General features: G+C 39.8%; 1 protein-coding gene across 1 annotated transcript; it reads left to right on the forward strand.

Annotated features, from left to right (window-relative positions):
• Positions 1 to 18,900: 18,900 nt before the first annotated feature.
• LOC123123830 (phenylacetaldehyde reductase) lies at positions 18,901 to 22,982 on the forward strand. Its single transcript, XM_044544457.1, has 6 exons — positions 18,901 to 19,144; positions 19,711 to 19,880; positions 20,059 to 20,247; positions 21,128 to 21,290; positions 21,899 to 22,088; positions 22,295 to 22,982. Exons 1-6 carry the CDS (start codon positions 19,024 to 19,026, stop codon positions 22,452 to 22,454), a joined length of 993 nt encoding a protein of 330 aa, XP_044400392.1. The 5' UTR covers positions 18,901 to 19,023; the 3' UTR covers positions 22,455 to 22,982.
• Positions 22,983 to 23,994: the final 1,012 nt, after the last annotated feature.

The following is a 23,994-nucleotide window of genomic DNA, read 5'->3' on the forward strand; positions in this document are numbered from 1 at the left end:
GACAGTAATTTGTTCACCCATCGTAATACTTATGCTATCTTGAGAGACGCCACTAGTGAAACCTATGGCCCCCGGGTCTATTCTCCATCATATAAGTTTACATCTATTTTACTTTGCGTTCTTTACTTTTATTCTTTATCATAAAAATACGAAAAATATTATCTTATATTCTCTATCAGATCTCACTTTTGCAAGTGGCCGTGAAGGGATTGAGAACCCCTTTATAGCGTTGGTTGCAAGGTTTTTATTTGTTTGTGTAGGTACGAGGGACTTGCGTGTGGCCTCCTACTGGATTGATACCTTGGTTCTCAAAAACTGAGGGAAATACTTACGCTACTTTGCTGCATCACCCTTTCCTCTTCAAGGGAAAACCAACGCATGCTCAAGAGGTAGCAAGAAGGATTTCTGGCGCCGTTGCCGGGGAGTCTACGCACAAGTCAAGACATACCAAGTACCCATCACAAACTCTTATCCCTCGCATTACATTATTTGCCATTTGCCTCTCGTTTTCCTCTCCCCCACTTCACCCTTGCCGTTTTATTCGCCCTCTTTTTCCGTTTGCTTTTTCCTTCGCTTGCCCCTTGGGTCCCGTGTGCCGTCATGGCTAGTCTTTTATCCACTCCTTTATCTCCCAAGAATGAAGTCCTTAATTTTAAACAAAGGGAGGGAGAAAATCTAAAAGATGCTTGGTATAGAATTTGCAATGCGAAAAATAAATCTACTAGGAAGCAATCTACTTCCGTTCTTCTTCGCAATTTTTATGTAGGCATCACTCCTTGGAATAGATATATTCTTGATACCATTACCGGAGGAAATTTCTTGGGTAGCCATACTTTTGATTCTTATAATGCTATGATAGATCTGTTTGGCACACCACCTCTTTTGGTTAATGGAACTATGTTAACTTTGGAACATGTTATGCAAAGGCTTGAAATTATTGAAAATAAAGTTGCCACTGTGGAGTTGATTGAGAATTTGGATAAAAAGATCCACAACCAAATTACCCAATATGGATCTAAGGTAGGAGTTACTCTGAAAAGTTTTAAAGAAAAAGAACCCATAGTTAATGAAAGAACAGACCAAGATTCCACTAGAATTGATAAACTTGACGGTATTATTACCAACTTAGGGTCCGCTTTTTCTGCCGTAAGGAATACTCCAAATCCTCCTACCACCAAAGTTGCCAAATTAATGTATGTTCCTAAAAATAAGGGTGAAACTTCTTGTAAGGAAAATGCGGATCTCAAATCCATAAGTGTTCACCCCAACTTTCTCGCTATCATTAAGGAACCTTTTGCTACAAATGATTTTCTTGATTTCTTGCCTAGGGGGTTAATCATTAATAGAAAGAAGGAAACTCCTAGGTGTTATAAGTGTTCTATTGAATAATTGCCTACCAAAGATGGCAATACCTAGATCTATCCTTGCCTTTATGCCTAGCTAGGGGCGTTAAACGATAGCGCTTGTTGGGAGGCAACCCAATTTTATTTTTGTTTCTTGCTTTTTGGTTCTATTTAGTAATAAATCTTTGAGCTAGCATCTGGTTAGATGTGGTTTTATGTTTTAATTAGTGTTTGTTCCAAGTAAAACCTATAGGATCTTCTTGGATAACAATTATTTGATCTTGCTGAAAAAATCAGAAACTTTCTGCTCACGAAAACAATTGTTAAAAATCACCAGAACGTGATAAAATACTGATTCCAATTGAAGTAGATCAATAAACAAATTATCTAGGCCGTCCTATTTTGGTAGATTTTTCTGAGTTACAGAAGTTTGTGTTAGATACAGATTACTATAGACTGTTCTGTTTTTGACAGATTCTGTTTTTCGTGTGTTGTTTGCTTATTTTGATGAATCTATGGCTAGTAATGGAGTTTATGAACCATAGAGAAGTTGGAATACAGTAGGTTTAACACCAATATAAATAAAGAATGAGTTCATTACTGTACCTTAAAGTGGTGGTTTGTTTTATTTCGCTAACGGAGCTCATGAGATTTTCTGTTGAGTTTTGTGTTGTGAAATTTTCAAGTTTTGGGTAAAGATTTGATGGATTATGGAACAAGGAGTGTCAAGAGCCTAAGCTTGGGGATGCCCAAGGCACCCCAAGGTAAAATCCAAGGACAACCAAAAAGCCTAAGCTTGGGGATGCCCCGGAAGTCATCCCCTCTTTCATCTTCGTCCATCGGTAACTTTACTTGGAGCTATATTTTTATCCACCACATGATATGTGTTTTGCTTGGAGCGTCTTGTATGATTTGAGTCTTTGCTTTTTTAGTTCACCACAATCATCCTTGCTGTACACACCTTTTGGGAGAGACACACATGAATCGGAAATTCATTAGAATACTCTATGTGCTTCACTTATATCTTTTGAGTTAGATAATTTTGCTCTAGTGCTTCGCTTATATCTTTTTAGAGCACGACGGTGGTTTTATTTTATAGAAATAATTGATCTCTCATGCTTCACTTATATTATTTTGAGATTCCTTTAGAACAGCATGGTAATTTGCTTTGGTTATAAATTTATTCCTAATATGATAGGCATCCAAGATAAAAACTTCAAAGTGCATTGAATACTAAGAGAAGTTTGATACTTGGTAGTTGTTTTGAGATATAAAGGTGGTAATATTAGATGTGTGCTAGTTGAGTAATTGTGAAATTGAGAAATACTTGTGTTGAAGTTTGCAAGTCCTGTAGCATGCACGTATGGTAAACGTTGTGTGACAAATTTGAAGCATGAGGTGTTCTTTGATTGCTTTCCTTATGAGTGGCAGTCGGGGATGAGCGATGGTCTTTTCCTACCAATCTATCCCCCTAGGAGGATGCGCATAGTGCTTGGTTTTGATGACTTGTAGATGTTTGCAATAAGTATGTGAGTTCTTTATGACTAATGTTGAGTCCATGGATTATACGCACTCTCACCCTTCCATCGTTGCTAGCCTCTTCGGTACCGTGCATTGCCCTTCTCACCTTGAGAGTTGGTGCAAACTTCGCCGGTGCATCCAAACCCCGTGATATGATACGCTCTATCACACATAAGCCTCCTTATATCTTCCTCAAAACAGCCACCATACCTACCTATTATGGCATTTCCATAGCCATTCTGAGATATATTGCCATGCAACTTTCCGCCGTTCCGTTTATTATGACATGCATCATCATTGTCATATTGCCTTGCATGATCATGTAGTTGACATCGTATTTGTGGCAAAGCCACCATGCTTAATTTTTCATACATGTCACTCTTGATTCATTGCATATCCCGGTACACCGCCGGAGGCATTCACATAGAGTCATATTTTGTTCTAAGTATTGAGTTGTAAGTAAATAAAAGTGTGATGATCATCATTAGAGCATTGTCCCATGTGAGGAAAGGATGATGGAGACTATGATTCCCCCACAAGTCGGGATGAGACTCCAGACGAAAAAAAAGAGGCCAAAAAAAAGAAGGCCCACAAAAATGAGAGAAAAAGAGAGAAGGGACAATGTTACTATCCTTTTTCCACACTTGTGCTTCAAAGTAGCACCATGATCTTCATGATAGAGAGTCTCTTATTTTGTCACTTTCATGTACTAGTGGGAATTTTTCATTATAGAACTTGGCTTGTATATTCCAATGATGGGCTTCCTCAAATGCCCTAGGTCTTCATGAGCAAGCAAGTTGGATGCACACCCACTTAGTTTCTTTTGTTGAGCTTTCATACATTTATAGCTCTAGTGCATCCGTTGCATGGCAATCCCTACTCCTTGCATTGACATCAATCGATGGGCATCTCCATAGCCCGTTGATTAGCCGCGTCATTGTGAGACTTTCTCCTTTTTTGTCTTCTCACACAACCTCAGTCATTATATTCTATTCCACCCATAGTGCTATGTCCATGGATCGCGCTCATACATTGCGTAAAAGTTGAAAGAGTTTGAAAAGGCTAAGTATGAAACAATTGCTTGGCTTGTCATCGGGGTTGTGCATGATGAGAGCATTTTGTGTGACGAAAATGAAGCATGGCCAAACTATATGATTTTGTAGGGATAAGCTTTCTTTGGCTATGTTATTTTGATAAGACATAATTGCTTCGTTAGCATGCTTGAAGTATTATTATTTGTATGTCAACATTAAACTTTTATCTTGAATCTTTCGGATCTGAACATTCATGCCACAATAAAGAAAATTACATTGAAGAATATGCTAGAAAGCATTCCACATCAAAAATTCTGTTTTTATCATTTACCTACTCGAGAACGAGCAGGAATTAAGCTTGGGGATGCTTAATACGTCTCCAACGTATCTATAAATTTTTATTGTTCCGTACTATTATATATTCTGTTTTGGATGTTTAATGGGCTTTATTATACACTTTTATATTATTTTTGGGACTAACCTACTAACCCAAGGCCCAATGCAAATTGCTGTTTTTTGCCTATTTTAGTGTTTCGCAGAAAAGGAATATCAAACGGAATCCAAACGGAATGAAACCTTCGGGAACATGATTTTTGGAACAAACGAATTCCAGGGGACTTGGAGTGGGCGTCAAGAAACAACCGAGGAGGCCACGAGGCAGGGAGGCGCGCCCCCCACCCTCGTGGCTCTCCTGACCGACTTCCTTCGCCTATATATACTCATATACCCTGAAAACATCCAGGAGCACCACGAAACCCTATTTCCATCGCCGCAACCTTCTGTACCCGTGGACCACATCTTGGGGCCTTTTCCGGCGCTCCGCCGGAGGGGGCATCGATCACGGAGGGCTTCTACATCAACACCATAGCCTCTCCGATGATGTGTGAGTAGTTTACCTCAGACCTTCGGGTCCATAGTTATTAGCTAGATGGCTTCTTCTCTCTCTTTGCATCTCAATACAAAGTTCTCCTCGATCTTCTTGGAGATCTATTCGATGTAACTCTTTTTGCGGTGTGTTTGTCGAGATCCGATGAATTGTGGGTTTATGATCAAGATTATCTATGAACAATATTTGAATCTTCTCTGAATTCTTTATGTATGATTGGTTATCTTTGCAAGTCTCTTCGAATTATCAGTTTGGTTTGGCCTACTAGATTGATCTTTCTTGCAATGGGAGAAGTGCTTAGCTTTGGGTTCAATCTTGCGTTGCTCGATCCTAGTGACAGAAGGGGAAACGACACGTATTGTATTGTTGCCATCGAGGATAAAAAGATGGGGTTTATATCATATTGCTTGAGTTTATCCCTCTACATCATGTCATCTTGCCTAATGCGTTACTCTGTTCTTATGAACTTTATACTATAGATGCATGCTGGATAGCGGTCGATGTGTGGAGTAATAGTAGTAGATGCAGGCAGGAGTCAGTCTACTTCTTGCGGACGTGATGCCTATATACATGATCATGCCTAGATATTCTCATAACTATGCACTATTCTATCAATTGCTCGACAGTAATTTGTTCACCCACCGTAATACTTATGCTATCTTGAGAGACGCCACTAGTGAAACCTATGGCCCCCGGGTCTATTCTCCATCATATAAGTTTACATCTATTTTACTTTGCGTTCTTAATCTTTATCATAAAAATACCAAAAATATTATCTTATCATCTCTATCAGATCTCACTTTTGCAAGTGGCCGTGAAGGGATTGACAACCCCTTTATAGTGTTGGTTGCAAGGTTCTTATTTGTTTGTGTAGGTACGAGGGACTTGCGTGTGGCCTCCTACTGGATTGATAACTTGGTTCTCAAAAACTGAGGGAAATACTTACGCTACTTTGCTGCATCACCCTTTCCTCTTCAAGGGAAAATCAACACATGCTCAAGAGGTAGCATGCAGGTATTCGGTGACTTGTGCGTTGTCTCCTATTGGATTGATACCGTGGTTCTCAAAAACTGAGGGAAATACTTACTCTACTTTGCTGCATCACCCTTTCCTCTTCAAGGGAAAAACCAACGCAATCTCAAGAAGTAGTAGGAAGAATTTCTGGCGCCGTTGCCGGGGAGGTTTACGCCAAGTCAAGAGTCAAGACTGATCTCCCGTCAACTTGCCAATTTCTGGCGCGGTTGCTGGGGAGATCTACGCCAAGTCAAGACATACCAAGTACCCATCATAAACTCTCATCTGTCGCATTACATTATTTGCCATTCGCCTCTTGTTTTCCTCTCCCCCACTTCTAAAACGATTTTCGAAAAGATTTGCCTTTTTCTTCGCCCCTCTTCCGTTCGTCTTCTTCGCTTGCTTTTTGTGTGCTCGTGTGTTGGATTGTTTGATTTGTCACGACGACTCAAGAGAATACCAAATTGTGTGACTTTTACAACACCAATAATAATGATTTTATTAGTACTCTGATTGCTCCCGCTACTAATGCGGAATCTTGTGAAATCAACACCGCTTTGCTGAATCTTGTTATGAAAGATCAATTTTCCGGCCTTCCCAATGAAGATGCCGCATCCCATCCTAATAATTTCGTTGATTTGTGTGATATGCAAAAGAAAAAGATGTGGATAATGATATTGTTAAACTGAAGCTATTTCCATTCTCACTTCAAGATCGTGCTAAAACTTGGTTTTCATCTTTGCGTAAAAATAGTACTGATTCATGGAATAAGTGTAAAGATGCTTTTATTTCCAAGTATTTTCCTCCCGCTAAGATCATCTCCCTTAGGAACGATATTATAAATTTTAAACAACTTGATCATGAACATGTTGCACAATCTTGGGAGAGGATGAAATTAATGATACGAAATTGCCCTACGCATGGTTTGAATTTGTGGATGATTATACAAAACTTTTATGCCGGATTGAATTTTGCTTCCAGAAATCTTTTAGATTCGGCCGCGGGAGGTACTTTTGTGGAAATTACTTTAGGAGAAGATATCAAACTCCTTGATAATATTATGGTTAATTATTCTCAATGGCATAGCGAAAGATCTTCCACTAGTAAAAAAGTGCATGCAATTGAAGAGATTAATGTTTTGAGTGGAAAGATGGATGAGCTTATGAAATTATTTTCTAGCAAGAGTCCTCCTATTGATCCTAATGATATGCCTTTGTTTACTTTGATTGAGAATAATAATGAATCTATGTATGTGAATTTTGTTGGTAGGAACAATTTTGGTAATAACACGTATAGAGGTCATTTTAATCCTAGGACGTTTCCTGGTAATCCCTCTAATAATTATGGTAATTCCTACAACAATTCATATGGAAATTATAATAATATGCCCTCTGAATTTGAGAATAGTGTTAAAGAATTTATGAGTTCGCAAAAGAATTTCAATGCTTTGATTGAAGAAAAATTGCTTAAGATTGATGATTTGGCTAGGAACGTGCATAGAATTTCTCTTGATGTTGATTCTTTGAAACTTATATCTATTTAAACCAAGCATGATATCAATTAGTCTCTCAAAGCTATGAGAATTTCCATTGATCAGTGCAAAAAAAGAACCGCTAAGATGCGTGCAAAAAAGGATTGGTTTATAAAAGCGTGTTCTTCTAGTTTCCGTGAAAATAATGATGAAGATCTTAAAACAATTGATGTGACTCCTATTGAATCTTTGTTTTACAATGTAAATCTTGATAAATATGGGACTGGAGATGAGTCAACTTTAGTTAGAAGGCGTCACAATGATTCGTTGTTCAATTCTCCTCATGCTTATAATCAAAACAAAGCTTTTACTAAACATATCGTTGATGCTATGATGAAATCCTTTGAAGAGAAGCTTGAATTGGAAGTTTCTATCCCTAGAAAACTTTATGATGAGTGGGAACCTACTATTAAGATTAAGATTAAAGATTATGAGTGCCATGCTTTGTGTGATTTGGGTGCTAGTGTTTCCACGATTCCAAAAACTCTTTGTGATGTGCTAGGTTTCCGTGAATTTGATGATTGTTCCTTAAATTTGCATCTTGCGGATTCCACTATTAAGAAACCTATGGGAAGGATTAATGATGTTCTTATTGTTGCAAATAGGAATTATGTGCCTGCAGATTTCATTTTTCTTCATATATTGCAATCCTACATGTCCTATTATTCTTGGTAGACCTTTCCTTAGAACGATTGGTGCAATTATTGATATGAAAGAAGGAAACATTAGATTTCAATTTCTGTTAAGAAAAGGCATGGAACACTTTCCAAGAAAGAAAATTAAATTGCCTTATGAATCTATTATGAGAGCCACTTATGGATTGAATACCAAAGATGATAATACTTAGATCTATTTCGTGTTTTGTGCCTAGCTAAGGGCGTTAAACAAGAAAGCTTGTTGGGAGGTAACCCAATTTTATTTTTGCTTTTGCTTTTTAGGTTCTGTTTTGCAATAAATAATTCTTCTAGCCTCTGGTTAGATGTGGTTTTGTGTTTTAATTAGTGTTTGTGCCAAGTAAGACCTTTGGGATAGCTTACGATGATAGTTGATTTGATCTTGCTGAAAAACAGAAACTTTTCCCTCAGGAAAATAATTCTCATTTTTAACAGAAGAGTGCTTTTGATTTGATTATTTTTGCAGAAGATTAATAAACAAATTGTTTAGGACGTCCTAATTGTTCAGAATTTTTGGAGTTACAGAAGTATTCGAAATATCCAGATTGCTACAGGCTGTTCTGTTTTTGACAGATTCTGTTTTCTATGTGTTGTTTGCTTATTGTGATGAATCTATAGCTAGTATCGGGGGGGGGGGTATGAACCATGGAAAAGTTAGAATACAGTAGATATTACACCTATATAAATAAAGAATGAGATTTACTTTCTTATACTAACGGAGCTTATGAGATTTTCTGTTGAGTTTTGTGTTGTGAAGTTTTCAAGTTTTTGGTAAGGATTTGATGGACTATGGAATAAAGAGTGGCAAGAGCCTAAGCTTGGGGATGCCCAAGGCACCCCAAGGTAATATTCAAGGATAACCAAGAACCTAATCTTGGGGATGCCCCTGAAGGCATCCCCTCTTTCGTCTTTGTCTATCGGTAACTTTACTTGAGGCTATATTTTTACTCACCACATGATATGTGTTTTGCTTGGAGCGTCGTGTATTATTTGAGTCTTTGATTTTTAGTTTGCCACAAGCATCCTTGCTGTACACACCTTTTGAGAGAGACACGCATGAATCGTGATTTATTAGAATACTCTATGTGCTTCGCTTATATCTTTTCAGCTAGGCAATATTGCTCTAGTGCTTCACTTATATCTTTTTAGACCACGGCGATGGTTTTATTTTATAGAAATTTATGAACTCTCATGCTTCACTTATACTATTTTGAGAGTCTCTAAACAGCATGGTAATTTGCTTTGGTTATAAATTTAGTCCTAATATGATAGGCATCCAAGAGGGATATAATAAAAACTTTCATATAAAGTGCGTTGAATACTATGAGAAGTTTGATTCCTTATTATTGTTTTGAGATATGAAGATGGTGATATTAGAGTCATGCTAGTAAGTAATTGTGAATTTGAGAAATACTTGTGTTAAGGTTTGTGATTCTCGTAGCATGCACGTATGGTGAACTATTATGTGATGAAGTCGGAGCATGATTTATTTATTGATTGTCTTCCTTATGAGTGGCGGTCGGGGACGAACGATGGTCTTTTCCTACCAATCTATCCCCTATGTTGTCACTTTCATATACTAGTGGGAAATTTTCATTATAGAACTTGGCTTGTATATTCCAATGATGGACTTCCTCAAATTTCCCTAGGTCTTCATGAGCAAGCAAGTTGGATGCACACCCACTTAGTTTCTTTTTTGAGCTTTCATACACTTATAGCTCTAGTTCATCCATTGCATGGCAATCCCTACTCACTCACATTGATATCTATTAATGGGCATCTCCATAGCCCGTTGATACGCCTAGTTGATGTGAGACTATCTCCCTCTTTTTGTCTTCTCCACAACCACCTTCTACTCCACCTATAGGCCAGCTCATGTATTGCGTGAAAGTTGAAAAAGTTTGAGAACATCAAAAGTATGAAACAATTGCTTGGCTTGTCATCGGGGTTGTGGATGATTTGAATATTTTGTGTGATGAAGATGGAGTATAGCCAGACTATAGATTTTGTAGGGATAAGCTTTCTTTGGCCATGTTATTTTGAGAAGACATAATTATCTTGTTAGTATGCTTGAAGTATTATTGTTTTTATGTCAAGATTAAAGTTTTGTTTTGAATCATAAGCATATGAGCATTCATGCCACAATAAAGAAAATTACATGGATAAATATGTTAGGTAGCATTCCACATCAAAAAATTACATGGATAAATATGAACATTCATGCCACAAGGACGTAGGGCGCGCCCCCACCCTTGTGGGCCCCTCGTGACTCCACCGACCTATTTCTTCCGCCTATATATTCTCAAATATTCCAAAACCTACCAAGAGAGCCACGAAAACACTTTTCCACCGCCGCAACCTTCTGTACCCGTGAAATCCCATCTAGGGGCCTTTTTTGGCGTCCTGCCGGAGGGGGATTCGATCACGGAGGGCTTCTACATAAACACCATTGCCTCTCCGATGAAGCGTGAGTAGTTTACCACAGACCTACGGGTCCATAGCTAGTAGCTAGAGGGCTTCTTCTCTCTCTTTGATTCTCAATACCATGTTCTCCTCGATGTTCTTGGAGATCTATTCGATGTAATACTTTTTCGGTGTGTTTGCCAAGATCCGATGAATTGTGGATTTATGATCAGCTTATCTATGAACATTATTTGAATTTTCTCTGAATTCTTATATGCATGATTTGATATCTTTGCAAGTCTCTTCAAACTATCGATTTGGTTTGTCCAACTAGATTGGTTTTTCTTGCAATAGGAGAAGTGCTTAGCCTTGGGTTCAATCTTGCGGTGCTTGATCCTACTAACAGAAGGGGAACCGACACGTACTGTATTGTTGCCATCAAGGATAACAAGATGGGGTTTTCATCATATTGCTCGAGTTTATCGCGCTACATCATGTCATCTTTCTTAAAGCGTTACTCTGTTCTTATGAACTTAGTACTCTAGATGCAGGCAGGAGTCTGTCGATGTGTGGAGTAATAGTAGTAGATGCGGACGTGATGCCTATATTCATGATCATTGCCTTAGATATCGTCATAACTTTGCGCTTTTCTATCAATTGCTCGGCAGTAATTTGTTTACCAACCGTAATATTTTCTATCTTGAGAGAAGCCTCTAGTCAAACCTATGGCTCCCGGGTCTACTTTCCATCATATAAGTTTCCGATCGACAATTTTAGTTCCCTTTTTACCTTCTTTGCAATCTTTTACTTTCTGTTCCATAAACCAAAAATACCAAAACATTACTTTACCGTTTATCCATCTCTATCAGGTCTCACTTTGCAAATAACCGTGAAGGGATTGACAACCCCTTTATCGTGTTGAGTGCAAGTTGGTGTTTGTTTGTGCAGGTATTCGGTGACTTGTGTGTTGTCTCCTACTGGATTGATACCTTGGTTCTTAAAAACTGAGGGAAATACTTACTCTACTTTGCTACATCACCCTTTCCTCTTCAAGGGAAAAACCACCGCAAGCTCAAGAAGTAGCAATATACTACATGGCGAGTTGGCGGCGTCGCCTCCATTCCAGCTAAACCTCCCCGTCGACTTTTTCTATCCCATCAATTTATTTGATCCAGTTTTTAGCCCACTGATCTACTTCCGGCTTTATCTGCCAAATCTAAACAAATCATGCAGATCGATCTTCGGTATATTTAGTAATGTCGTTATGGAAAGGAATCAATCACGATGATCTCTAATCAATCTTTAAAGGCCAAATCTATGGAAAGGAAGCAATGTTTGATAACACAAGGAAAATTTTATGTAAAGGAATCAAGCACATGTATATAATCTCTCCCTCTTTATTATTAAAGGGAAATATATTACTAAAACAAAATCCGTAGTAGTCCTCGTTGGTACCCACAACTCCTATCAATCGAAAGGATACCCACCCATCGATTTTAATGTTTTTATTCATGATTCAGTCGCACCACATGAGTCTCTCTATCTCTCTCTCTCTCTCTCTCTCTCTCTCTCTCTCTCTCTCCCTCTCCAGCGGTTGATTCCCCTCCGTGTAGGGATCCTCCTATAGGATGAGGTTGCGCTTTCGGCCCAAGCCTACCGGCAACAGGCCTCGCTCCGCTCGCTCGTCAGAAGTTAGCCTTTCTCTTTATACTTGAATTTGGAGCATAACATAACAACTTGGAGCGTCAAAAGGTTTTGGCTGTGTTGATCTGATTTACTTTCAAATAGAAATGTGGTTTTTTTCTTTATCTGAGTAAGCGATTTTCGTTAGCGAAGTTGGTGATTCAAAATGGAAGCACTCATGGTAGGCAGTGTGATGATTGATTTTTGGTTTTGGTCTTGGGGCAACATGATTCATGTTGGTATCATTGGGCCATCCTTTAGTTCTTCCAAAAATGAAGCGATCCTGGTTTAGTATTGCTGGATTTTCTAAGAAGATGTGAAGTCCTGCATGTTCTTGAGGTTTTATCCATTTGAACATTGATTGTTATCCTTGGGGAAGTACGTATAATTTTGTTTATTTACAGTGTATTTCAGGTGAGAGCATGATTAAGATACCATTCCATCTAATTAGTTTCATGCCCCCTATCAGAGATTAGAAGCAAAAATCACTTATTGATGATAACATTTGCAGTTGTTTGTTTTTCGTCGGTTTGTCTGCGTTATGATTTTGGGTACATTGTTTGCACACTGAAATATGGTATATTAATAATTGTACGTAATGAAATTGTATATCAGAGATTCAGAGGTCCCTAATTTATAGCATAGAGCCATTAGATGCCATATCCTGGAACTTAACTAATGTCCTTGACTTTTGAGTGTGTTTCCAGGTAACAATTGGAAAGAAATTGACCGCTTCTCCTCGACCTTCATTTTAGTTAGGTTTGTTATTAAGTCGAGGGTGTGTAAGGGATTAGGGGTTAGATGAAGTATGTCATATTTTAGAAATGGTAACTATCCAATTAAAAAGATTTTCACAGTATTCCTGGAAACTAGCTGAAGAATCTTCCTCTTATCAAGCGAATACTGAAATTGACACTCTATTGTAGCAATCCTGGTGGCTGCAACTTTGCATATATAGTATCCTAAATCCTGGATTCCTGGGATCATAACCTATCCTGGATTCCTAGTATCACAGTCCATATTTACTCTTTCTCTTTTGGTGATAAGATACCCTATTTATCGTTGTAGAGCTAATAAACTTGTCATTGTTTGGTGATTAGCTTATGCTTGCCATTTTTTCATCACTCATCAATTAGTTTGTCCTCTTAGGAGAACCTGTGATATGAAGTTCAATACAAATCAGAGCAAAAGATAGATAGATAACATGAGCTAACATTTGATTGATGTACTACCAGATGTCAAGATCCATTGGTGATGTTTACTTGAAGAAGCCGGAGTACATCATGGACCTAATATTTTGGAAAATTGGTCTTATTATTGCATTGAAGAGGCCAGCTCTTACCGCTGAACCACAAAATCATGTTTGCAAACTCAAACCAACTGACGGGTTTCTGATATTGGCCTTATTAGAAGGTCTTTGAGAGCATCTTAGTGAGGCTGCTGCTGTGCAAATTGTCTTCAAGAACCCAAGAATGGTATGTTCCAATATTTCAATACCATTTGACCATCCCACCATGGGGTTTTATTCTTCATATGAATGATCTGTTATACCGGTGAAATAACGCCAAGGTTGTGTGAAATAATTTGTGCAAGGTATAGCAAACTGATTAATCGAGGTTGCCTTGAAAGAGGCCATGAAGAAGATAGAGAGGGGGTGTCGCGCCATTTCCACGACGACATCAACGTCATCATGGTGTATCTCGACCGGCACAGGGGTCACCGTTAGACCAGGGTCATGGACTCAAGCAACAAAGATACCAACGCTCTCGTCGACATCTACTCCTACAACTCCGTCCAATCTGTGCAGCCACAACAGGCTTACCGTAACTCCAGTTAGTAATTTTTCTCTTGCAGGGTGCTAATTATAATATGGTAAGGAAAGTTAAAATTCCTCTTAAAATGCTAATTTTTCTATGGCAACTTCTCTGAAATGCAGTCCTAACTAGAGATGTTATCAACAGAAAAAGTGGCATGGTGATAATATATGTTCTTTATGTAACCAAGAGGAATTGGCACAACACTTGTTCTTTTCGTGTTCTGTTGCTAGAGTGGTTTGGCTTGTTGTTGGATCCGTTTTGGGGATTGAATGCCGCCCCAATAGTATTTGGCAGCTCATTCTTGGTGCTATGCTTATTTCCCGGTTGGGTTGGCTTATATGCTGGACTATTTGGTTGGCTTGTAAGAAAGCAACCTTTGAAAAGAAGATGATCAAGTCTCATTTTAAAATTGTTTTCGCCGCCTGTTCTATCTTGGTGTAGTGGGCAGGTCTTCAGAAGGGAGATAGTGCGAAGGAGATGAAGTAGGGAGTAGAGCTTCTCAAGATCAATGCCGCCAACATACCGAGGCTTCACGAAGGACCGATTCAAGGAACTTTTGGATGAAGATGGTGCACTGGGATACATCATTCTAGACTCTTTAAAGGTGCATTTGGAGGATGGATTTAGTAATTGACTTGTCAGGATTTAGTTTATGTACCACTGCTCTCGCAAAAAATAAAAAATAAAGGTGCATTTGAAGGACAGGGAGGTGGGTGTTAATAACTTCAAAGGCGTTTTCCTGTGAATGACTTTTTTGTTTTCATCAGATAGGCATGATTTCCTGTGAGTGCCGCTAGTCTCTGCACTATTTGGTGGCTTGCGTTCCCTTTATCCTGTCATGTATGTCTTTCGGCCAATGGGTCGATGGTACTGTGTGTGGTTGTGGGTTTGGTGATTGTGATTGACTATGCCTGCTGGCTTTATTTATAAAGTTAGGCGTATGCCTTTTCTCTAAAAAGTATATGCATGCAAGGCACTGTTTTGGCTTGGTTTGCATTTGATGGGCAATGTCTTTTTTCAGGGCAAAGTTGTTTGTTTTATTACCATGGTTACACAAGTGCCCTGATACGTTACCCCAGTTGAGTTTCCATGTGTGTCATGTTACGCGGTTATTTGTAAATATCTCCCGGTGATAGTCAGTTCACTCATGATTGATGACAAATATGTCCACCGAATTTGTACTCCTATTTACATTTTTTTATTACAACAATGTTCACTATTAGTTTATTTTTGTTCATTTTATTGATATATTATTTTTCTAAAACATATGATGATTTTATTCACACGGTACTACGTGCATTGCACGTGCACGCTAACTAGTGATGATAGAGTTACAGTCTAGTGGCAAAAGTACCTCAATACACAGAGGACCATGGTGTAACCATACAACAGTAGTACATTCCTAATTACCTGTTGCGGCAACTTGCTCTTCGACATGCTCAACCAGCAATGTGCACTAATAAGATTTATTTTTGGCCATGAACGATGAACAATGTTAGTCATCAGCTATCAAGGTACTTGGAATGGAGCCCCGCCTCTTCCATATATAGGTACAGAAAATATAAAAAAATGTGTGTTCGTGATTTTCAGTAAAATGTCCAGTCAGTCTGGAATATGATAAATCCAAAACAATTGCAATGATTACTATAGCCTCAAAATATGTGACATGTGACCAAGCATATCAACATCTCCATCTCACTTCATGGACGTCAAAATCTACTATTAATTGTGTCCACATTGGCACAATTACTGCACAAACACCAAAGAGATTTGTGGAGGAACTGAAGAAAGTAAAAGCTCTATGAGATTTTCATGCGGTCGTGCAGCTCATATCCAATCAGCATGTTAGTTCCGAGCTCAAGGTTTTACTTCATATGTTATTACTATTCAGAAACATTGCTTGATAAACAAATAAAACTGTAGTATCATGTACTTAAATTCAAAAGATTAATTAAGACATGTCAGTGAGCCATCATGCAAAACCATCATCATATCATGTCTTGGGAGATGGAAACCACTGGCTGTGTACATGCCATCACCATTTTCTCATCAATGTCACATCTTTTCGGAGACCAATTTAGAGACTAGATCAAAACTAGGCGTGCAAGTTGTAGAGTTCAGATGGAAAGACTAAGCTACTAGCTACAAATAAATTTTGAAGGCAATTAAATCACAAAGCACAAAATTGATGTTGCGAGAGAATTGAGATTCATTACAACATAATTCATTCACCCGCTGGCACATGCCAACAACACAAGGAATTGTCAAGCTTACTAGCAAAAGAACAATAGTGTGAGAAAACAAGAACCATTGCACCACACGAGGTGCTAATTAGTGAAATTATTCATCAAAAGACCCTTGTTGCCTCTGAGTTGATTATCTTTCTTGTTGACCAGAGTGGCCCCTTCCTTTAAGACTATTTGATCAAACATTGTTAATGCGCTACATCACAAGGTCTCAACCATTCTGTAAATATAAATGTGTCAGCGTGATTCCAAAAGGGGGATGCTATGATAAAATTTCCAATTAAGTAGACATAAGCATAATTAGGTGTAACATTCGAGGATCCATATTACTTGAAGTTTCATCGAGCACAAATGGAATATATTACTGGAAGTTTGTTCACGCACATATGAAATACATAACTTTCTATGTGATCATCACTAATCTAATTACATTAACTAATGTATTAGTATTTGTATAAGAATTGTTCCAAATAAAAAATGACATATAGATGTACCTGGTGGATTGTAGAAACTCATGTATGGAATCAAATAACGGAATTTCTCTCTCTTCCATTGTAGTGTCCTGATATTAACCTCATAGATGCCAAGGTCCGCAGTTATGAAAATGATATCACTGCCCTCCACAGATCCAATCAGTCTAAGCCTTTTGATTGGATTTTGAATAGGGATAAGGTTCATGAGTTCGACGACTCTAGGCATAGTCCATGATGCAAATCCATTAGAATCCAATTGTCTTGACCACATGTTGAGGGTTACCGTGTCCACATGTGCAAACCCCAAACTGACATCCTCCATCGCGATGAGGATAGTGGAACCGCTAATGATAGTCCCCGACAATGGCGCATCAATCATCGATAAGTAATTAGAGCTCAAGTCATATTTGAGAACTTCTACACTATCATCGTCATTATGTGTAAGCATGAAGTGAAGTGCATTTTCAACGAGGATGGAGGGCATTGAGTCGATGAATGCATTAGGTGCAAGTTGTAAACTAAAGCACATATCGCTCCACTCAAAATCTGAGCATGACTTGCTCCAGTCACCTGACACCGGCAAGGACACACACGCATGTGCAACACAGTCTTCATCATCAGTATGTCAATGCCCAAGAATACCACCTGGAAGGGCCCTGCATGACACGCACGATGGTCACAATCGCTCGCAACACAAAGCAATGCAGTGGCCCCATCGATGTAGCCCATTGACACTGGCACTTTCAGCTTTCTTTGGCGACCCGTCATGGTGTCCCGCGCGACAAGGTGGGTCGGGGGCCAATTATCCCGAAGGAGAACACGACCATGGCAACAGTCCCACACGGGGTATTTATAGTTACCCCCGTGATCGTCGGGAATGTTTGCACCGAATTTCATGGTGGAGATGAAGCGCGGGGAGGGGGCTTTCCTCGGGAGAAAGTCGAGGGGCCAGGAATAAAGGAACCCCAGCATGGGGGAGATCCATGGAATTTACGGTAGCGAGAATGAAAGGCATGGTAGGAGAGAAGACCGAGCCATCGCTTGTTGGCAACGTAGGCACGCACGAGGCACGTGGGCTCATTCGGTGGGAGGCGAAAGAAGATCTCCTCGAGTAGTTCGTCCGGTAGCGATTGTATCGTTAGCGGCGGCAGCATGGTTGGTGGATGCGAGGGTTTCGGGAGGGGAGAGGTTTGAGGGTATGTTTTTATGATGATTTTGGGGAGTTAGTGTTTCTTGCCAATATTGGCCACCCTATGGGCCACCAAAGCTCAATCAAGATTTTGGCTAGCCAAAGAATTAAAAAGGCTAGCTTGGGCTAAAATCAAGACACACCGGGTCCCTTGCAGGCTACCCAGGCCCGGAGGCAAGCTTGCCACCAGGCTTCCCACCGAGAGGCCACCCTCGGTGTATTACACCGTCACCCAGCACGCGCGTGCGAGCCCCGGCTCAGGCCCCAACACGCGTGAGCTCTAGCGGCCTTCCTCCTTGACCGGGACCGATGAACGCCGTTGTTTCCACTGTCTTCTGGCCGAAGTGGCTACAAGTGTGGTTGTTGGTTCGCTGTAGCTAATGTGGAGGCTTGCCTATGCACTCCCGGACACACACGTCCGCAACTCCTCATATTGTCTGTAGACATGGTCTCGAGTTCTTTTTGAGAGACGCAAAATGCGTGCCTTAACCTTTATAGAAGGCAAATGGTAAATAAAAAGAAAGACAGATCTGCTCCCATCACAACCAGAGTAGAAGCAAATCAAAGTACAACACTGACGCACACAATACAACGACAATGCGTAAGAGCCTGTTCTAAATTGATCATCGGAGGCCACGTCTCAAGCACGGCCCGTTATGGTCTCGGTTTGAGGAACGTCGGTTGGTCCAGACGTTTAGGAAGGAAGTGGGCGGTGGTACCAATTGGGTCACTTTTACGATTGAACACGGAGCGAACGGGTTTTTGAGTTTTTTTAATACAGTACAGATGTAAGCGCTCATAGACACACGCATACACTCACCCCTATGAACGCACACACGCACACCCTACCCCTATGAGCACCTCTAAAAGACTGAGCCGGCATATCATCTTGAAACTTATGAAGTCACTGTACGCACCTTATCGTTGATGAGAACGTCTCCTCCCACTAAATACGCATCGCCGAAAATTTTAAAATAAATTCAGAAATAAATGCGAGTATCAGGACTTGAATCCTGACGGGGTGAGGTGCGTGTGCGGTGACGCTGGGCCGAGACGGAAGCGCAAGCGATGACGCCTCACGGGGCTGACACTACTTACTTGTAGGCCCCCTTTCCGATCTCCACTCCACAGTCCTACCTACCCACCCTCCCCTTCCGAGTCTCCATACCCAGCCGCCGCCGCCGCCGCCGCCGGAAAGAGCACGGCGAGATGAGCTCCGGGATGGGGAAGGTGGTGTGCGTCACCGGCGCCTCGGGCTACATCGCCTCCTGGCTCGTCAAGCTCCTCCTCCACCGCGGCTACACCGTCCGCGCCACCGTCAGGGACACCGGTCAGCATGACCCCCCACCCCACCCCCTCCCCTCCCTTTCGCTCTCCCCGCCTGCTCTAGGTGGTGGATCCATGATTATCGCTTGGTTATAGGTCCAGTTGGTTCTTGCTTGGTCAAAGCGGCCGCCAGGGATTCATCGATTCAGTGGGTAGGGAACTAGGTTTTGTTCAGCTTCTCAAATTGAAACTAAATAGTACACAAGGAAGAAGAAGCTGTTTGCACTCCCTCTCTACTTGTATGTGCCAGTGAATTAGTTAGTTAGCATGATGTGAGTGAGTGCTGGGGAGTCAACGCCATCTCTCCTCTGCAACTAGTATTATAAATCTGAATCTAGATTCTGTAAGAGTCAAGGGGCAGCCATTCTGACCTGTGAATTTAAAACTACACAACTGATTTCCCATAATAGTGTTGCTAGTGTGTTGCTGCGACAGTCATTTTTTTTTCATTATAATAAATCTTTTAGATTGTTGGAGTTCAGAATCAACATAGATTGGCCGTTGGAATGTTTTCTTTTTAATGAAACATGCATGTGCGGTGTTAACTCAACTGACGGTTCCTTCTTCCAGCCGACCCCAAGAAAACATTGCACCTGCAGGCCCTGGATGGAGCCAAGGACAGGCTGCACTTGTTCAAAGCAAGCTTATTGGAAGAAGGCTCTTTCGATGCGGCCATTGCCGGTTCTGATTGTGTCTTCCACACGGCTTCTCCCTTTTATCACAATGTCAAGGATCCCAAGGTTAGCACATATATCATGGTCACTGTGCAAAATTACATACAACATGTGTTTGTTCCTTATGCATGTGTGCGGGCTTATGTTTTCAACAGCTAAAACTGTTCATGATATTTAGTTAGTAAATACAACAGCTTCACCGGACGTTTGTTCTGTATGCTTATGTGTCTTTACTGCCTTGCAGGCTGAGTTACTTGACCCAGCTGTCAATGGAACACTCAATGTTCTCCGTTCCTGCAAGAAAGCCTCTATCAAGAGAGTGATCATAACATCGTCCATGGCTGCGGTTGCCTACAATGGGAAGCCAAGAACTCCTGATGTAGTAGTTGATGAGACATGGTTTTCAAGTGCAGAGGTCTGTGAAAAGAATGAGGTAATATGTCTTTCTGTGCTGGTAGAGCTCTGCTTGTTTTTCACATATGGAGTGGTAAAATTCTGGGTTGATTTGCATATATGGTGTGGCAAGTCATGTTAATAAATACATCCAGCTCTATATGTCTATCACTCTGCCTGTACTCAAATGCCCTTGATTAGTGTACTAGATGACTTACATACACCTCTACTGAAATACAGTTTCTTAGGATGAGAGGGTGATACCATTGTTGTTGAAGATCTTGGTTTTTGTGTTTTCACACAAGGATGTAGGTTGAGTCCAACGATGCATAATCCATAACGAGAAGTTTAAGAATAGGAAAGTAACTGTCAATTGATCTTGTTCCATCTTTATTTGTGTCATACCTGGTTAAGTCAACACTAATGCCAGTATGTTATAATAGTCAGTCTCTGTCTGCTGCTAATCAACAATTGCAGAAGAACTCTGCATCTACACATTGTTCAGTTAAGATTCTGCTGAATATAAACATAGTACTTGCCTCATAGATGTTGAACCGGCATATACATATATAATCACTTCACTACTATTAACATACGACTGACATCTGCACTTGTCATCATAAGTATACCGCTACTATTACTATACAACTGACACCTGCATTTATCATTATAAGCACATCGTTCTTCAGTGGGGATATGCATTTCATTCCTCATATCGACTATAAGCTTAGACATAATTTCTGCTTTAACAGAGTTCTTTCGATATTTGTTACCTAACTTGAAATTAGATGCCTCGTATAACTTTGTATGCAAATCTTTCAAAACTTTACTTTCACATCCTTTTGTTCTCCTGAATATGCATACTTGACTGTACATCATTTGCATTCTCATCTGTTCTCCTGAATGTTCATCTGCTTCAGCAATGGTATGTGCTATCCAAGACCCTTGCTGAGGAAGCTGCATGGAAGTTCGCAAATGATAATGGATTTGAAATAGTTACAATAAACCCAGCAATGGTCATCGGTCCCCTGTTGCAGCCTACACTGAATACTAGCGCAGAAGCAATATTGAAGTTTATAAATGGTATGTCTGTATGTGGCTTCATAATTATTTTTTTATAGGTTAGCTCTATGCAATTATGTAAGGTAGAGCTCTGTTATGCCCTACACACATTTTGCATTTGTCATTTGTTTGAGGAATACCCCTGTTAAGCCATTAGCACAATTTCTGCAAACAAGCTCAAGATATTCCAAGCGATGTTGAATTATGTTTCTTTCATTTCTTTTTATGTGTGTATATGTGTTTTGGGCACTGGCATAAGCACTGTAGACATTGCCATATTGGAATGGTTCTACTCTTCATTGTTTATCTAGCTAATTGTTTGTGCATCCTATAGCTCCACGTTACATGTACGGCGAATGTTCTGAATCTTATAAGAAATGTCAATAAGATGGATGTTTAATTGGAAGTTTGATTGTTCACTACGGGGGTCTGGCATATGGTACCTTCAGTGCCATGAATATATTTTCATCTAGCAGAGAGGATATTTGTTGACCGATGGGAAACATGCATGAAATAGATGCTTATGCCTCAAAAATATTTAAAACTACAGTTCTTTGTGCCAAAAGAAGTATACTCTACCGGGACATCTTTGAACTCTTGACAAAAAAATCCTTGGTATTTTCATGCAGGATCATCTTCTACATACCCCAATTTCAGCTTTGGCTGGATAAATGTTAAAGATGTTGCCCTGGCACATATCCTTGCATATGAAGTTCCTTCGGCAAACGGAAGATACTGTATGGTTGAAAGAGTTGCTCACCACTCGGAGATTGTCAAGATCATACACGAAATGTACCCCAAATTTCCAGTGCCAGACAAGTAAGCTAACATTCTTTCAAAGTGCTTTCTCAAGTAAATCCCTTGGAATCAAATTGAGAACAGCAGTGTTGGATATTAGTTACTTGTTTCACATTGAGGCTTCATGGACACTGTAGAGCGCTTAAGCTGTTCATTTGCACCATTTCTTGTTGAGGCTTCATGGACACTGTAGTGACAGGACTCATTATTTTCCATTTTTTGTGCAGGTGTGCAGATGACGCACCATTTGTCCCTATCTACCAGGTATCGAAGGACAAGATAAGAAGTTTGGGTATGGAGCTGATTCCCCTGGAGACGAGCCTCAAGGAAACTATCGAGAGCTTGAGAGAGAAAGGATTTGTTACTTCTGAGTCAAGCCATCTATGAAACCTTCTTTCCTTTGGCGTCACTGGATGCATACGATGTTTATGTACACCTGAAATAAATGGAGGCATATTGGGCTCTATGGATCCGTTGTGTTCTCATGGATTCGAGGCTCGAGACGTTCCTCAGAATGTGGGCAGCCAGGAGCACGCTTAGCAAATAGAAAGACCCACTACTTAGTGTTGATGACATGCTGGTGGACTTCACTCTCTAGTGACATATAGTGTGTATTTCTACATGAGTTTATATGTATACTATACTCTATAGATAACTTCTAAAAATAATCCAATTGAGAAGGAAATGTGTTAAGTGGAAACCGGGTCTAAGGGAGATTCAGTATTTCCAGACTATTGAGAAGAGTAGTGTAAGTGTCATGACAATTGTTGGTCATGATGCAGTAATTGTTGGTTCTAGTCAAGCAACAATTGCACTCCCTATGGGTACTATATGATAATCTTTGCTGGATGTATCTATATTCTACCCGTACTTTGCTGAATTTTAAGAATATTTATAATGGTTTTCATGTTGAAACTCATAAACTGAGTGAGGTTGAAAACCTACTCGTAACTCAGCAAAAGAGTTTTTCAAGGGAATTTAGTGTAAATGCTTCTCTATATTGTGGATTGTATTATACATGCATTAAACTAGGTACATGTTTGGCATACAAATTAATTTTCTGGAATCTCGATAAGTCAAGATATGGCATGGTCACCTAGGTCATCCTAATGTTGGGATGATGAGAACATTATTGACGGTTCCACTAGACTAAATTTTAGGCCGACCGGCGAAATTCGGGCCGTTTGGCAGGTTTGCATATGAGTACCATCAATTGCGTCAGTACAATCATGTGAAGGGATGAACAAATTGAACTGCTATTGCTCACAACAATAAATTCATGTCATGGAATGAACTAATAGTTACTACATAGAACTTGATGTACTATTGTAAGTATGTGCATGTTAGCGTGGATTTAATGGCTCATTTTTTATCCTCTGAATTAATTGTGTTGAAAATTTTCAGTTCTGAATTTGTTTCCGGTCAAAGGTGAATTTGGTTCATATAACTGTCATGTTTTTATTGGCTGCAAAATTTGATTGAATTCAATTTGTTTTCAGTCAAATGTGAAGTACTTCAGTCACCTGATTTTCTTTTAAGTTTTAGTCGTTTTTTTTCCTAAGGCCTAGAGCAGCCCATGTACAAGGCTCGGCTGGTCCTTTGACAAGAGCAGCCCACGGTGTGGCTAGGCCTATACTAAGCTAAGGTAAAAAAGTATATGTGTTACTAATAGTAACCAATTTTATTTGGAGTTTGCTTTCAGCTGAACATGTTATAACTACAAATGAGGTGAGGCTTGATTAGGTGGCTTTGCAAGAACTAGGGAGGAACACAAGTTATGTACTTTAGGCTAAACATATGAATTGATTAGGTGGACATAAACAAAAGCAACCAATAATATATATATATATATATATATATATATATATATATATATATAAACTTCCATAATATTTTCTCTCTGGCGAAGTAATTTCATCGATAACCA

This window comes from Triticum aestivum, chromosome 5D (assembly GCF_018294505.1).
Source record: "Triticum aestivum cultivar Chinese Spring chromosome 5D, IWGSC CS RefSeq v2.1, whole genome shotgun sequence".
NCBI classification, from domain to species: Eukaryota; Viridiplantae; Streptophyta; class Magnoliopsida; order Poales; family Poaceae; genus Triticum; species Triticum aestivum.

Bases quoted from the DNA above. Each gene is read 5' to 3' on its own strand.
- LOC123123830 (XM_044544457.1), top strand. From the start codon at position 19,024: ATGAGCTCCGGGATGGGGAAGGTGGTGTGCGTCACCGGCGCCTCGGGC. The intron at 20,248-21,127 runs GTAATATGTCTT...CATCTGCTTCAG, and splicing joins AGGTCTGTGAAAAGAATGAG to CAATGGTATGTGCTATCCAA. The intron at 22,089-22,294 runs GTAAGCTAACAT...TTTTTTGTGCAG, and splicing joins AAATTTCCAGTGCCAGACAA to GTGTGCAGATGACGCACCAT.